This window comes from Colossoma macropomum, unplaced genomic scaffold (assembly GCF_904425465.1).
Source record: "Colossoma macropomum unplaced genomic scaffold, Colossoma_macropomum, whole genome shotgun sequence".
In the NCBI taxonomy this organism is placed as follows: domain Eukaryota; kingdom Metazoa; phylum Chordata; class Actinopteri; order Characiformes; family Serrasalmidae; genus Colossoma; species Colossoma macropomum.
The window spans coordinates 12,592,972-12,607,880 of NW_023494786.1; the positions used below are offsets into that span (position 1 = coordinate 12,592,972).

General features: G+C 38.5%; 1 protein-coding gene across 2 annotated transcripts in view; it reads left to right on the forward strand.

Moving 5' to 3' along the window:
- Positions 1 to 14,909, forward strand: part of LOC118826889 (alpha-2-macroglobulin-like) — a 29,674-nt gene that overhangs the window by 433 nt on the left and 14,332 nt on the right. For both annotated transcript variants that reach the window (XM_036597940.1, XM_036597950.1), the window contains exons 2-14: positions 3,795 to 3,975; positions 4,071 to 4,227; positions 4,884 to 4,936; positions 5,183 to 5,203; positions 5,333 to 5,498; positions 5,587 to 5,671; positions 10,744 to 10,861; positions 10,947 to 11,064; positions 11,192 to 11,301; positions 11,411 to 11,581; positions 11,667 to 11,900; positions 12,015 to 12,227; positions 12,352 to 12,501. In XM_036597940.1, coding sequence (XP_036453833.1) covers positions 3,795 to 3,975; positions 4,071 to 4,227; positions 4,884 to 4,936; positions 5,183 to 5,203; positions 5,333 to 5,498; positions 5,587 to 5,671; positions 10,744 to 10,861; positions 10,947 to 11,064; positions 11,192 to 11,301; positions 11,411 to 11,581; positions 11,667 to 11,900; positions 12,015 to 12,227; positions 12,352 to 12,501 — 1,777 coding nt within the window. The remainder of the gene's footprint in view (positions 1 to 3,794; positions 3,976 to 4,070; positions 4,228 to 4,883; positions 4,937 to 5,182; positions 5,204 to 5,332; positions 5,499 to 5,586; positions 5,672 to 10,743; positions 10,862 to 10,946; positions 11,065 to 11,191; positions 11,302 to 11,410; positions 11,582 to 11,666; positions 11,901 to 12,014; positions 12,228 to 12,351; positions 12,502 to 14,909) is intronic.

Sequence of the window (14,909 nt, forward strand, 5' to 3'; positions counted from 1 at the left end):
ATCAGTGTATAATTGATCAATTCCAAGCCCTGCCTCAGCTCTCCAACTACTGCTTAGAAACTGTTGTTATCCCCCAACACCCTGCTGAACCCTCAGTCTTTTAGCAGCATACCATCAATTTCTGCGAGGATGTTTTAAATTTAAAGCACCAAATGATGTGCCTGGGGAGACTTTTAAAGGAACCTGATACCCCAGTAGATTTCTACTCATTTCCAAAGCCAAAAGTGAAAAAATATAATGTCATCTTTGCATTTATCTGTGCCGTAACCTCCTGACGGGTCATATTCGAGTACTTTTCTTTCATTTCAGTGAAGCAGGTACAATCTTGATATGAGGTTTATATTATTTATATTTATGTCAGTTTTGTAAAGTGATCTCATTGTATGGAGGAGATGATAAATGGACCTGACCTGTGAATGCATCATTTAATTAGACATTTGATTAACTGAAATGGACACTTGCATGAACTAGCTGTAAACTGACCATACAGCCCCTAATTAAATGTAACTACTTTAATGTTATTGGGCCATTATGCATATAATACTGTATTAAAGCATAGATGTTAAAGTCAGTTTCAGGATCGTTCTCTGCACTGGTGAGCACAGGGAGGTCATGTAGGGTGTAAGAGTTCATCACTATATTTAGCTAATACTAAAAACTGAAATGTCCACTGATACAAAGACACCTGTTTGTGCATGTTGTTTATATGTCTTTTATGTTTTCTAATTTATGTGCAAATCTCCAAAAAAGTTAGGACTGTCTGTGAAATGCAAAGAAAAACAGAAGGCAGTAATATGTAAATCCTCTTTGACCTGTATTTAAACAAAACAGTACGAAGAAAAGATATTTCATGTTTTACCTTAATAACATCATTGTTTTTCATGAATACACTATATTGCCAAAAGTATTCACTCACCCATCCAAATCATTGAATTTAGGTGTTTCATTCACTTCCATGGCCACAGGTGTATAAAACCAAGCACCTAGGCATGCAGACTGCTTCTACAAACATTTGTGAAAGAATGGGTCGCTCTCAGGAGCTCAGTGAATTCCAGCATGGTACCGTGATAGGATGGCACCTGAAAAAGTCCAGTCTTGAAATTTCCTCGCTACTAAATATTCCACAGTCAACTGTCAGTGGTATTATAACAAAGTGGAAGCGATTGGGAATGACAGCAACTCAGCCACGAAGTCAAATGACAGAGCAGGGTCAGCGGATGCTGAGGTGCATAATGTGCAGAGGTCGCCAACTTTCTGCAGAGCCAATCGCTACAGACCTCCGAACTTCATGTGGCCTTCAGATTAGCTCAAGAACAGCATAGAGAGCTTCATCGAATGGGTTTCCATGGCCGAGCAGCTGCATCCAAGGCTTACATCACCAAGCGCAATGCAAAGCGTCAAATGCGGTGGCGTAAAGCACCACCACTGGACTCTAGAGCAGTGGAGACGTTCTCTGGAGTGACGAATCACACTTCTCTGTCTGGCAATCTGATGGATGAGTCTGGGTTTGGGGGTTGCCAGGAGAATGGTACTTGTCTGACTGCATTGTGGCAAGTGTAAAGTTTGGTGTAGGGGTGTGGCGTGCGCCTGCCCCCCGGGCCCTGTGGCGGCTGCAAGAGTCTGCCGGAAGTTGGGGCCCGAACATCGAGTGGCGACGAACCCCGGCGAGGATGGTGGGGAGAGAGCCGCGAGTGGGTGGGGGTCGGAGTTAAAGCCCAAGCTCCGAGGGACATGAGTGACGGCCAGAGGAGGAGGACAACGGTGCCGGCAACGAGAGGCACGAGGAGCAAGTCCTCGGCTCAGGTGCTCACGCTGACCTTAATGAGAGGCTGGCAGTGTGTGTGCCTTTTAAAAAGAACTAAGAGGGAACAGAGCGAGAGAGAGGGACAAGCAGCAGCAACAGAGACTGACTGAAGAGCTGAAATTAAACCAGCAAGATCAGGAGTGCTACAGGCATAGCTAAAGAGTACAGAGCTTCGGCAAACATGTAAATGTTGTAAAGACTCCTTGAAAAGGCCCAGATAACAAACTGCCAGCTCAGCATTACTGTTTGCTCTTAACAGGCTCTGTTTAACTGGTTTACACTTTATATTCTCTTTATAACTGGGTTATGACCTTAGTAGAGTAGGCTGAGCAGGTAGCAGAAAACTAACCAGCTAACAGGCTAACGCTACAACAATAAAAGACTTCAAGTTCAAACTATTAAATGAAGCATTACTCAAAGACTGAGACATATAATATAAAGAATGTTACCTACAAGTCTGTTATGAGCTAAAATATCTGTATTTAAACTAGAGCTGACCTAAAAATCTCACATAGCGCTGAGCTAACCCTGCTAGCTTGATGCTAACATTGCTAACCTAGCTAACATGGAGAAAGTATAAGGAGCATTATCGAAGCATAGGTTGGAAAAACAGATTTCTCCGTTAGACATTGCCGTGAAATGGCTTTGCTCTGTGATTCTCTGCCTGTACCTGAATCTGAGTGTAAACACAATTGAAAAGTTTAAATGAAATAACTTTATTAGCATTAATAATTGCTGTAATATAAACTTAGCCTATGTGATGTCAGCAGTTTGATGTCACTAAGGTACACAAAACTAAGGCGGCGCTCTGACGAGCTGCGCTACCTTATCGAAATGTTCTACCGTAGCACATAATTACAGGTGTACCCATACATAAATGGTTTTAAATATGCTATATAAATAAAATTTACTTCCTTACAATAAGAACTAACAATATAAATCAAGCCATGTCATTTAACATTTAAAGTGTAAATATTACGAAGGAGAGGCATTAGAGGCAGTATTTATGTACAGGTTTAGGTATTATTTAGTAGAATAACAAAACACTGAGCAAAATGCAAGCAAAACAACCTCTGGGAAAACACAGGAGACAGACTTATGACTATGCAGCATATAAACACAAATCAGTGCAAGACCTGACAAAGGAACACTGAAACTAGAAACGAAGCTCCAGAGGTGTGAAAATGAACCACAAATGGAAGGAACCAAATTCGTAGCAGGACTTGGGGGAGAGAGGGGCAAGGAAAAGGAAAAAGGTAAAGACTAAATACAGGGGACCGGATATGGAACTGGACAAGAGATGGGACACAGGACTGGACAGTGGATTGGAAGGGCAAAGAGACAGGGACCTGGGAGAGACAGTGACGGTGATTGGGATTTTCTTAATGGATACAGTGGTTGGTTGTCACTGGTCATTAAACCAATGTCACTGATTCAGGGTGTGACAGTATGAAGGAATAGGCCCTATCAAGGTCACACCCCTCCTCTCCAACCAGACTGCAAACATTATTACTAATGTTATGATGGTGTCAACAGAGCAGAAACTGTGCAGCAGTGCTGTGTCTGATCCACTCATATCAGCGCGACACACACTAACACTGCAGTGCTAATAATGCCCAAATATTACCTGCTCTGTGGTGGTCCTGTGGGAGTCCCGACTATTGAAGAACAGGGTAAAAGGGGTTAACAAAGTGTGTAGAGAAACTACAGTCTGTAATTGTAAAACTATAAAGTGCAGCTATATGGCAAGTGGAGCTTAAACTGTTGCTAGAAGTGTAGAAACAAGGAGGTGGTTGTGATGTTGTGGCTGATTGGTGTATATCAGCTGGATGAACACTAAGTAAAAACATCATAAGATAATAAATCGCATTTAGCTGATCACTCAGTTTTGCCCTGATTTGTGTACAGTGATTTCTTTTATATAACTCACTGTTTCAGTAATGCTTCATTTTAAATCTCTGAATTGTCAGTTACTGCTTTTTACCTTTAGGTATTTCATGGTGACGTTTCCTGCAGTGATAGAGTCTGGATCTGAGGCTACACTGTGTACGAGTCTTCTGAAGCCTAATGAGACTCTGCAAATGACCATTTATTTGGTTCACGACAGCCAGAACAGAATAATTCTACAGGAGAGAGTGGAGGAAGAATTTCACCTCTGCTCTCAGTTTAAGGTCAGAAACAATCAGCGCTTTTTTTTCAGCTATTATTACCATTTGATGTGTCTGAAAATGGAAAAATAGCTCAACATATAATGTGATCTCTATAGGCTCCACAGGTTGAGAGTCAATCAGTGCAGGAGATCAGAGTAGAAGTCAAAGGTGAAAGTTTTCAGATGACAGAGAAAAGAAAAGTTATGTTTAAATCCTACAACCCACTGACATTCATTCAGACTGATAAACCAATCTACAACCCCGGCCAAACAGGTACTTCATCATTTCTGCAATATGTTTCACCTTTTCCAGTACACTATTAATTGAATATTCCAGCATCTTTCAGCCTAATCTCTGTAACTGTACAATGTGAGTTCAAATTACAACTGTTAAACTCTAACAGTGGAATGAAGCTGTTCTTATGAATATTTGTTCAAATTTTGAACATTGGATCAACAAAATAAAGAGCAGCTGCGGTTATTTTCTCCTTCCCTAATGTTTCTGGTGTTGATGACAAATCATGCAGGAGCCTATAAAAACTCCTCTCACATCAACACACTAATTTCCTACCTCTGACCAACTTGTCTCATTTTTAAATAGCAAATTATACAGATTTACAATACTTTTGACTGAAGAATTCATGAAAGAGTAAACATTTACTGATAAAAATCAGCAACTGCCCAAAGGCTTCTGTTATAAGTGTATTTAATGTCAGCAGCCTTTCTACAGGTAGACACAATGACATTATTGTCTGCATGTAACAGATTCAACAGATGGAGCAGATGCAGAGAACTGAGGGCTGAAACTGAACTGAGTTCTCTACCCTAATATAGAGACTTGGTTGAACAATGTTGGAATATTCCTTTAGTGGAAAAGTATTTGTTACTCAGTGTGCAGTCTAAAGTCTGATATTTATTTACTGTTCACAGTGAATTTCAGAGTTGTCACAGTGAATGCTAATTTTGTCCCACTTAAACAAGAGGTAAGAAGTATTTTTGTGACTTTTAATTAAATCAAACGATAAATTCAGAAAGAGTGATTGTGTGTTTTTAGTTGGTTAAATCCTGTCTTATGCATTTCTGTTTCATTTCTCATAAGCGTCATACAGTGCCATTTTCATAAGCACTTAGTAAAGTTGCCCCATTTTGTATTTTGTTGAAGACATCCTGCTAGTTTTTACTAAGTTTAATGATTTTACTCTCCTTTACACTAAAACTTTCCTTTACAGTACAGCGTACTGACACTTGAGGTAAGACAGATCCGCACATTATATTTCCTGAATCTTACTGGTTTTTAACATCTGAAGCAATGTGCAGTGCTTCCTTCATACTGTCATTGCAGTTAAATTAATTTAAGTGTCTTTGATGGAACCAAACAGGATAATAAAGGTAACAGGATCGGTCAGTGGACAAATGTGTCCTCAACAGGCCTGATAGTGCAGCTTTCACACAAGCTGAATCCTGAGGCTCCTGAGGGCCAGTATAAAGTGAAGGCCAACATTGGGGATAGGTCAATCACACATAACTTTAAAGTGAAGAAGTATGGTAAGTGCCAGCATTACGTTAGTATTTCTACTGATAATGAGGTAAGCTGTGCAGTTTAATGCAATAACAAGGCATTTTGGACTTTTAGTTTTACCCAGATTTGAGATCACAGTGAAAACACCAGAAGAACAGAGTGTTGGTGAGGAGGAACTGAAGATCGAGGTTTGTGCAAAGTGAGTGATGGTTTCAAGACTGAATCATAAACATAAAACAGAAAGAAGAAATTCGTATTTTATTTTAGTCTCTTCAGATTAGTAATTTATCTTTGTGTCAGTGAAGCCTTTTGCTTTAAAGTAGCAGTTCCCAAACTTTATACAGTCCAGTTCCCCCTCTGACATTAACCCTCCAGCTGCATTATAAAATCAGTTTTCCTTAATATGTCATACATGTTTATGATGTGATGACAACATACCAGATGAATAAATAAATAATGTTTGGGATGCTGATAAGGTTTTATAGTGGTTCACTTGGAGGAGCTGGTCAGACCACAGGAATATAGAGGAGGAAATAACTTTCTTTATTTGTTGTCCCAAAGGCGGCAGCACTGGCAGTGGTCAGTATGATTTATTTGACTTAAAATTTGACTTCCAGTGGAAACAACTGCAGAAATATGCCTCAGGTTTTCCTGTGACATTTAAATAGGAACAAGACATGCTAACTCAGAAGTACATTAGATCTCCATTCCTGGCAGGCAGAGTAGAAAATTACAGTGTATTTTCTCACTCTTTATTTCTAGCAGCAGCAGTATGTCTTTAAAGTAAAGTTTTAATCTCTCAAATCAGTGACTTCCTAGGTAGCATGGTGACACTGACTTGTTATTGATATTCACATGTCTGTAGAGCACTTTGAGCTGCCATCGGCATTTAAACAAGTGCTATATAAATACACATTATCATTATTATTATTTTTATTAGTAGTAGTAGTAGTAGAAATAGTAATAGTAGTAGTGGTAATAGTAGTAGTAGTAGTAGTAATTGTAGTAGTAGTAATCGTAATAGTAGTAGCACTACCCCATTTCCATTAGGACACTGTGAAAAATGTAAATATAACTAAATGCAATGATGTGCAAATCATTTAAACCCTATATTTCATTGAAAATGCCTTAAAGACAACATATCAAATGTTGAAATTGATAAATGTTATTGTTTTTTGAAAAATATATGCCCATTTTCAATTTGATGCCAACAACACGTTCCAAAAAAGTTGCAACGGGACAACAAAAGGCTGGTAAAGTTGTGTAATGCTAAAAAAACAACTTGGTGGTTAATTGGCAACTGGTCAGTAACATGATTGGGTGTAAAAAGAGCATCTCAGAGAGGCTGAGTCTTTCAGAAGTAATGATGAGGAGGGGTTCACCACTCTGTGAAAGACTGCACAGGCAAATAGTGCAGCAATTCAAGAATAATGTTTCTCAACGTAAAATAGCAAAGAACTTTTGCTTTTCATCATCTACAGTGCATAATAACAGTAAAAGATTCAGAGCATCCAGAGATATCTCTGTATGCAAGGGACAAGACCAAAAACCAGTATTTGCTGGCTGTGATCTTTGGGCCCTCAGACAGCACTGCATTAAGAACAGACATGATTCTGTAGTGGAAATCACTGCATGGGCTCAGGAACACTTCTGAAAACCATGGTCTATGAAAACAGTTCAGCGCTGCATCCACAAACACAAGTTAAAAGTCCGATGCCGAGAAGAAACCGTATATAAACAGGACCCAGAAATGCTGCCACCTTCTCTGGGTCTGAGCTCATTTAAGATGGACTGGAAAAGTGGAAAAGTGTTCTGTGGTCTGATGAATCAACATTTGAAATCGTTTGTGGTAATCATGGACACTGTGTCTTCCGGGCTAAAGACCACTCAGCTAGTTATCAGTGCACAGTTTAAAAGCCAGTATTCATGATGGTATAGGGGTGCATTAGTGCACATGGCATGGGTGACTGGCACATCTGTGAAGGCACCATTAATGCTGAATGATATATACATGTTTTGGCAACATATGCTTCCATCCAGACGATGTCTTTTTCAGGGAAGGCCTTGCTTTTTTCTGCAAGATAATGCCAAATCACATTCTGCATGTATTACAACAGCGTGGCTCTGTAGTAAAAGAGTCTGGGCACTAAACTGGTCAGCCTGCAGTCCAGACCTGTCACCACTGAAAACATTTGACACATTATAAAATGAAAAATACGACACAGGCAATCCCAAACTTTGAGCAGCTGAAATCCTATGTTAAGCAAGAAAGGGAAAACACTTCACTTTCAAAACAACAGCAGTTGGTCTCCTCAGTTCCCAAATACTTACAGAGTGTTGTTAAAGGAAGAGGTGATGAAACACAGTGGTAAACATGCCCAGTCCCAACTTTTTTGAACCGTGTTTTTGGCATCAAATTAAAATTGGCATATATTCAGTTTCAACATTTGATATGTTGTCTTTGTACTACATTCAATGAATTTTTGGGTTTAAAGGATTTGCACATCATTGATTTTTGTTTTTCTTTATATTTTGCAACTTTTTTGGACATGGGGTTGTAGTAGTAGCAGTAGTAGTATTAGTAGCAGTAGTAGTAGCTGTAGTTGGAGTAGTGATAGTAGTAGAAGTAGTAGTAGCAGTAACAGTAGTAGTACTAATAGTAGTAATAGTAGTAGTAGCAGTAGCAGTAGTAGCAGTAGTAGTATTAGTATTAGAAGTAGCAGTAGTATTAGAGGTAGTAGTTGTAGTAATATTAGCTGTAGTAGTTGTAGTTGGAGTAGTAATAGTAGAAGTTGTAGTATTTTAGTAGTATTTTCAGAATCATAATTTTGTTTGTGACTTCCTGCAGAATGACACTAAAGACATACAACGATTTATAGCAAGATGATACACACTCTATCTTGTATCCTACTACTACTAATTATTATTACTTTTTAAGTGTTCCCTGATTAATTGCTGTTATCTCAAAATTATGACTGATTATAACTGTTGAAATACTGTCTGCAACTAGACAATTCTACAGTGTCAAAAACAATAAAAAATAGGACTCGTCGTCATCATTACATCCCTCAATCTTTTCTATTGTTACAAGAAGAGCTCTTTTGGTGCTACATATAACCATATACAACACATACTCCACCAATCTGAAAAACAATTTCACAATGCAAAGAACCCTTTAAGCATGCAAATGGTTCTTTGAGTGTTCATGGTTCTATATAGAACTGCTGTGTTTACTAAAAAGCTCTTGAAGAACCATCTTCTTTAGAAGTGTACCTGACTAATGTTGGATAATTAACACATTTTAGCATCAGATAACACCCTCAGTTGAAACCCAACCCCCCATACATGCCTCATTAGGCATCCATACATACCTTAAAGAGCAATTACAGTTTTTTTCTAAATGTCTGTATATTTCAGTCACTGACTTGTAAACAAGGACAGTCAGTATAGTTTGATGTGAAATGGTATATTGTAGAAAAACTTACTGACTCAGATTTCTTTAAAGTGCTGGTGACAGGAATCAGGAGTCACAATATCTGTAACACAAATATTGCCATTCTGTTTACACCAGTGAGATTTTTGTAATGTTGATAAAAAAAGTGGCAAATCTAAAAAAAAATGTTTTCTTGAGGGACTATTTTGCCTTAAAACACCCTAATGTAACTCCACCATGAATAGATTTTCAAAAAGTATGTTTTATAGGCAAAATTCATAAAGCAAGACTAGAGCATTTCACATCAAACCACTCTAAATGACTTTTAATTTTATTTAATTATGCAGCAATTTTTAAATATCTGTAGAATTTTCCTTTAATGACAGTTAGTAAAAGATACTGACTTTTTCATGCATGCAACAGCGAGCGAAATGTATACTTCTCAAACACAGCCTATTATACATTAATAATAAATATAGAGCAAAATACCTAAATATTAGAGCTCGGGTTTGCCATGTAGTATTACTTACAAATGTTGCACTCACTCATCACTCATGTGTGAAGCTTTAGTCACAGATATACATACAGCCATCACTGTATCATTAGATGTACTGCTGCAATGGGCATTAGTGTTTTAACAGTGCAATTTGCCAGGATAAACTGTGGCCCAATTTAAGCTTCTTGGTCGAGGCAGTCAGGTTTTGATTTAATATCTGCTGGTACTTGATGGAGTCTGTGAGGCCATGTATCTTAATAAATTGTCCAGGGTCTTTGTAAGAAAAAGACCCCCACAGTATTACAGATTCACCACCATACTTCCCAGTGGGGATGAGGTACTTTTCTGTATGGCTGTATTTCTGTATTTGTCTTTGCCAAACTTACCTCTGGTGTTTGTTGCCGAAAACCTCTATTTTGGTCTCACCTGACCACAGAACACAGTCCCCCTGAAAGGTCAGCAGTGTTTGGCAACCCCCCCTCCCCCAACAACTTGTACTTATATCGGTGGTGTTTGATTGTAGTTTTGGAGATGTTCTAATGCCGAGACCGAACTAATTTCTGAACTTCGCCATGTGTGATCTTTGGAGAATTTTTGTCTGCTGGAACCACCCTCCTCACTTCCGCTTCCAGGCAGATTCTTCACATCTTTTAGCTATTTAGCTATTTTCTTGTAGCCATTTCCTGATTTGTGCAGCTCAACAACATTTTGTCACACATCATTGCTGTTTTCCCTGGTCTTTCTTATAGTAATCAATGAATAAGGGCATTTGGCCTGTTTGATCTCAGATATATCCCCAAGTGAAATCATCAGTGAAGTCATGGCTGACCATTTAAGTGTTCCTCATTGCTCAGGTGAACTTTAAAACATCAACAGAACTTTACTTTAGTTACATTTCACTCTTAAGCATTTTTAGGGGTGCCAACAATTGGGGCACATATAGATTTAATTAAAATATTTATTTCATGGCAAGATTTCATTTTGTTCTTTAATCATTATACTCTAAATAAATGTTAGATTTTTGCTAATATTCTGAGTGAAAGATCAAAAGGGTAAATAATTAGTATTTTGTACAGCTTATTTTGCTCATGTTTAGTTGGAGTCCCACTATTAGTGGAGGTATGTAACTGCATGGCTGGATAACAGATGAAAGTAAATCAGGATTAATATCAGTAATATCAGTAACCATTGCTCTAAAAATAATGCTGAATGATGTTTCAACAACAAAGTATATCATTTAACTGAATATATACGCTGTGTATATGAATGTCTATGTGTGATATGAAAAATACTGTACTGTATATATTCTCTCTGCATAGTTTAAAACAGTATATTTTTGAAGGTACACTTATGGACAGCCAGTACCTGGTAAAGCTCTGGTGCAAGTGTGCCGGAAATTTAGACACTTTATTGTTTGGGGTTTTGCCACGATTTCACCGTGCCTGATTGAAACTGTAGAGGTGTGTATGTATCTAATACTATATTAGATGACAATAGTTTTTCTTACTAATGAGACAGTTCTCACCAAGTTTTTTTCTCCTGTAGATGAAAGAGAATGGATGTGCCTCTCCTGTATTCAACATGTCGCATTTCATCAGTTCTAAATTTGAACATTTGAAAGATTCTCTTGATGCTATTGTTACGGTGACAGAGGAAGGAACAGGTGAGTCTTCACACATACTGTAGGGAAAGTATACCTGAGGGAGAAACACACTAATAGCAGATCACTATAAAGAAACAATGTGCATTTCATTATTATGTATATAGTAACATGCTTATTTTTGTTCTAGACATTTCCATGGAAAAATCTCAATCTATAAAGATCACTTATGAAATTGGTAAAGCTGAGTTTCTTGATTTACCCAAAAACTTTAAACGGGACAAACTTTTAAAGGGAAAGGTGAGTGTTTTACATGCAGTCTTTCTTTAGTACTTTCATTTGTTGTGTTTGTGTCGTTCTCACTTGAAATCAACAATTTTACAACAAATGTTCTTTCACTGATCAACAGATCAAAGTGTCAACCTTCAATGGAAAACCAATTCCTAACAAGAACGTCTATCTTTTGGAAGGTCATAGGTGGTCTCCAACACTACTTCAAAATCTTACTACAGATGTTAATGGATTGGCCAGCTTCTCATTTAATACATCTGATCACTCTAAAACACAGATTTCGCTACTGGTATGGTATAATGACCAAATATTTTCTGGGAGTTTCTGTTACACTGTTTTTCACTAAAGGAAATTCATGTTTTATTCTCATCTAGGCAAGTGTCTATCCAGACAACCAATACCGTGGACACAAAAAACCCTTCTTTACAGTCAGTAATGCAAATATACCACTCCTCCAACCTGCTACACCTTACAGTCCAGTCTACAGTGAATTATCAATAGAGAGCTTAGAGGAACCGATTCCATGTGGTTCTGAAATTTCCATAAACATTAAGTACTACATTGTTGGAGAACCTACTGAGAATTACAGCACTGATATTATATACACAGTAAGGACACACAGTAATTTTGTAAAGTGAATATTTACATTTCCTCTATTTAGACAGTTCTAAATGAAACACAGTTGGCTGTTGTGTGTCACTAAGTTTGGTTCTTTGGTGCAGGTCTTGTCTAAAGGAGCCATAGTCCATCATGGTTATGAGAAAGTTGAGGTGAAAGAATCCAAAAAGCTCATAGAGGGAAAAGTCTCATTCAGACTGTCTGTTGATGCTGATCTGGCTCCTGTAGTGCAGGTTCTGGTGTACTGTGTGCTGCCCAGTGAGAACGTCATCGCTGCTAGCAAGAATTTTAATGTTGAAAAATGCTTCAGACACAAGGTAATGCTGACATGTTTGGATCTTTATTTCTCTGTTTTTATATTTTAGGATAATTGTTGGCTTGCAATCTGTCATCATTACTGTGGAAAAAGCAATAAAATTTTTTTACCGTCATGATCTTCAGGTCTCACTGCAGTTCTCTCCCACTGAGGCAGTTCCTGGTGAGGAAAACACTCTCCAGCTCTCAGCTCTGCCTGGTTCACTGTGTGGACTCAGTGCTGTGGATCAGAGCGTGTTCATCATGGAGCCAGGAAAACGCCTCAGTGTTAGTGAGGTGAAGTACAGATTCAGTCGTACAACACTAGATGTTCAACACATGTCAAAATCTAATCCAACCCTGGTTCTGGAGCCTCCCATGCTGCGTTTTACCATTTTGGCTGCTCCATACACACTTGATCCAAATAATGTGCTCATTAACAACCCCTTACTCAGCTGACATGGGTGTATTAAAGCATGGAAAGCACTAAAATGTCCAGGGCAGTGGGCCCCTGGAAGCAGGGCTGTCAAACACTGTTTGTCAACAAAATTATTGAATAATTAAGAAAAAAATGTGTAACATGAATATTTTTCAGTTCATCTGAAAGGCTCATTGGTGTGCAGAGATGCCAACTGCATGCCCCTAGCTTTTAGACCAGTGCATGGAAGTGCAAATAGATACAAGATTCTGAAGTGTGTGTTTTTTGGCACACAGTATACATCAGACCTTTTCATCCAAAGACATAAAAAAAAGTGCATTAATTTTAATAAATGACATAGTGAGCAGTTTCATAGAGCAGCACTGCAGATCCAAAATGGAGGAAGCATCAAATGTAGCAGTGTCTAAACATGATTCTTTATAGCTGCAGTAGGTAGGATTCAGAAGAAAGAGGTCTTTGCTCGAATATTTGAAGTAGTACGACTTCGTGGTTGCTCCCCCTTCCTCTCTGCTGCACTCAGGCCCTGTCCTTAAAGCCCCTCCGTTTTAGGCCCTGTCTCTAAAGCCCCTCTATTTCAGGCCCTGTCTCTAAAGCCCCTCCTCGCAGAGGAGGTGGCTATGCATGCACAGGTTAGCAACCATGGCAACTAGCACATACTTATTTCAGTGCTCAAATGTTTGTTTGATAACAGAAATGAATAGTGCTAAATAAGCAGCAAACCACTTATGAGAACAATTAGCTGTGAGAGCACAGGCACACATAAATATCAGGACAAACATCAAACCAATACGACTGCCTGGGCACTTCACAAAGATACTTTCAGAAACATTCAAATAAAACAACACTAACCAGTAGCCTTAGCACTGAAAACAAGCTAACGTTAGCCTGGCTGTAACATCATAGTAACATGACATATGCGTTACGGAGTGTTACTGTTTCCCTCATAGCCTTGTGGTTAATTTTACTTTCAAAAATCAAATCATAAATCAAGCAGAAATGTGGATCATCATTGGATTTGAATCTCCCTCCACATCTGTAAAGCTGCTCCAGTGTTTTTTCTCTGGCTTTGTCTAATAATTTCCTTTTAGCTATTCCCCTGTGGGGAATAAATAAATACATACAAGTGAGACTGTAAGATTATGCAGTCAGTTAGGATACCTGTGCTTTTGTGCTTTTAGTGATTTGGCTAAGTTAGCTTTATTGGTTTGTGAGTTAGCTACTAGGCTAAGTGCTGCTGCACAAACCAGTCATGACACTTCCACTAACAACACCAGGTATCTACTTTAGTGTTATAACTCAGTGTGCAGTGGTATGTGAGTAATTATGTGGTATGATTGTGTTTACTATTGTGTGTCTACTATTTATGGTTGGAGAGTTAGTTAGAAGATTTTCCTTCTCAAGCTTATTTTATAAGGTGATGTGAACTATAAATTTAACTCTCTAGGCAGACCGTCTGAGACTAATCTGGAATTCAACAAAAACTCTGCAATGCATATTCACTTCAGATTTATTTCACAGCATCTGCTGCTGTCGCCAAGTATCAAGCCTCCAACAGAATATTCCTTATTGACATCCAAAAGAACTGTATGCAGTGCAAATAAAAACAGAAAGCAGTGAATTATAATCCCCATTATACCTGTATTTAAACAAAAGTAGTCATGACACTTTCCACCAGCAATGCCAGTTATCTACTTTTTGTTCTGTAACTCAGTGTGAAACAGTATGTGAGTAATTCTCTGGTACAGAGACAAGATATTTATTTTTTTTTAATTATTAGCTGTATTTTTCATGTCCGTTCTGAAATTAATGCCTGCAACACATTCCAAAAATGTTTGTCCTTCATCAGTAAACACAGCCCACTGTCCACAGGATGTTGTGGGCTGGAAAATTTTGGTTAGTTGACTCTTCTCAGTCCAGCAGTGACACTGAGGTGTTTAACACACACCAACACAACCTCACCATGTAGTGAGTATTATACCTGCTCTGTGGGGGTCCTGACTATTAAAGAACAGGGTAAAAGGGGCCTAATAAAGTTAGGGGTCACACTACTTGAGATTTTTTAAAATTGACAGTTACTCCACAGGTTAGTAGAACGTGACATGCATTGCTAGCCTTCAGGGGACCAGAGATATGGACCCTGGAATCTCACAAATGTCTATCTGACTTAGGCACAATCTAGGTGGCCTTGCCAAGGTGGTCGATTGCAGTGGAGGTCTGGAGAGCCAGAGAAATTTAGAGCGCTGTAACTCAGGGAAAATAAAAGTAA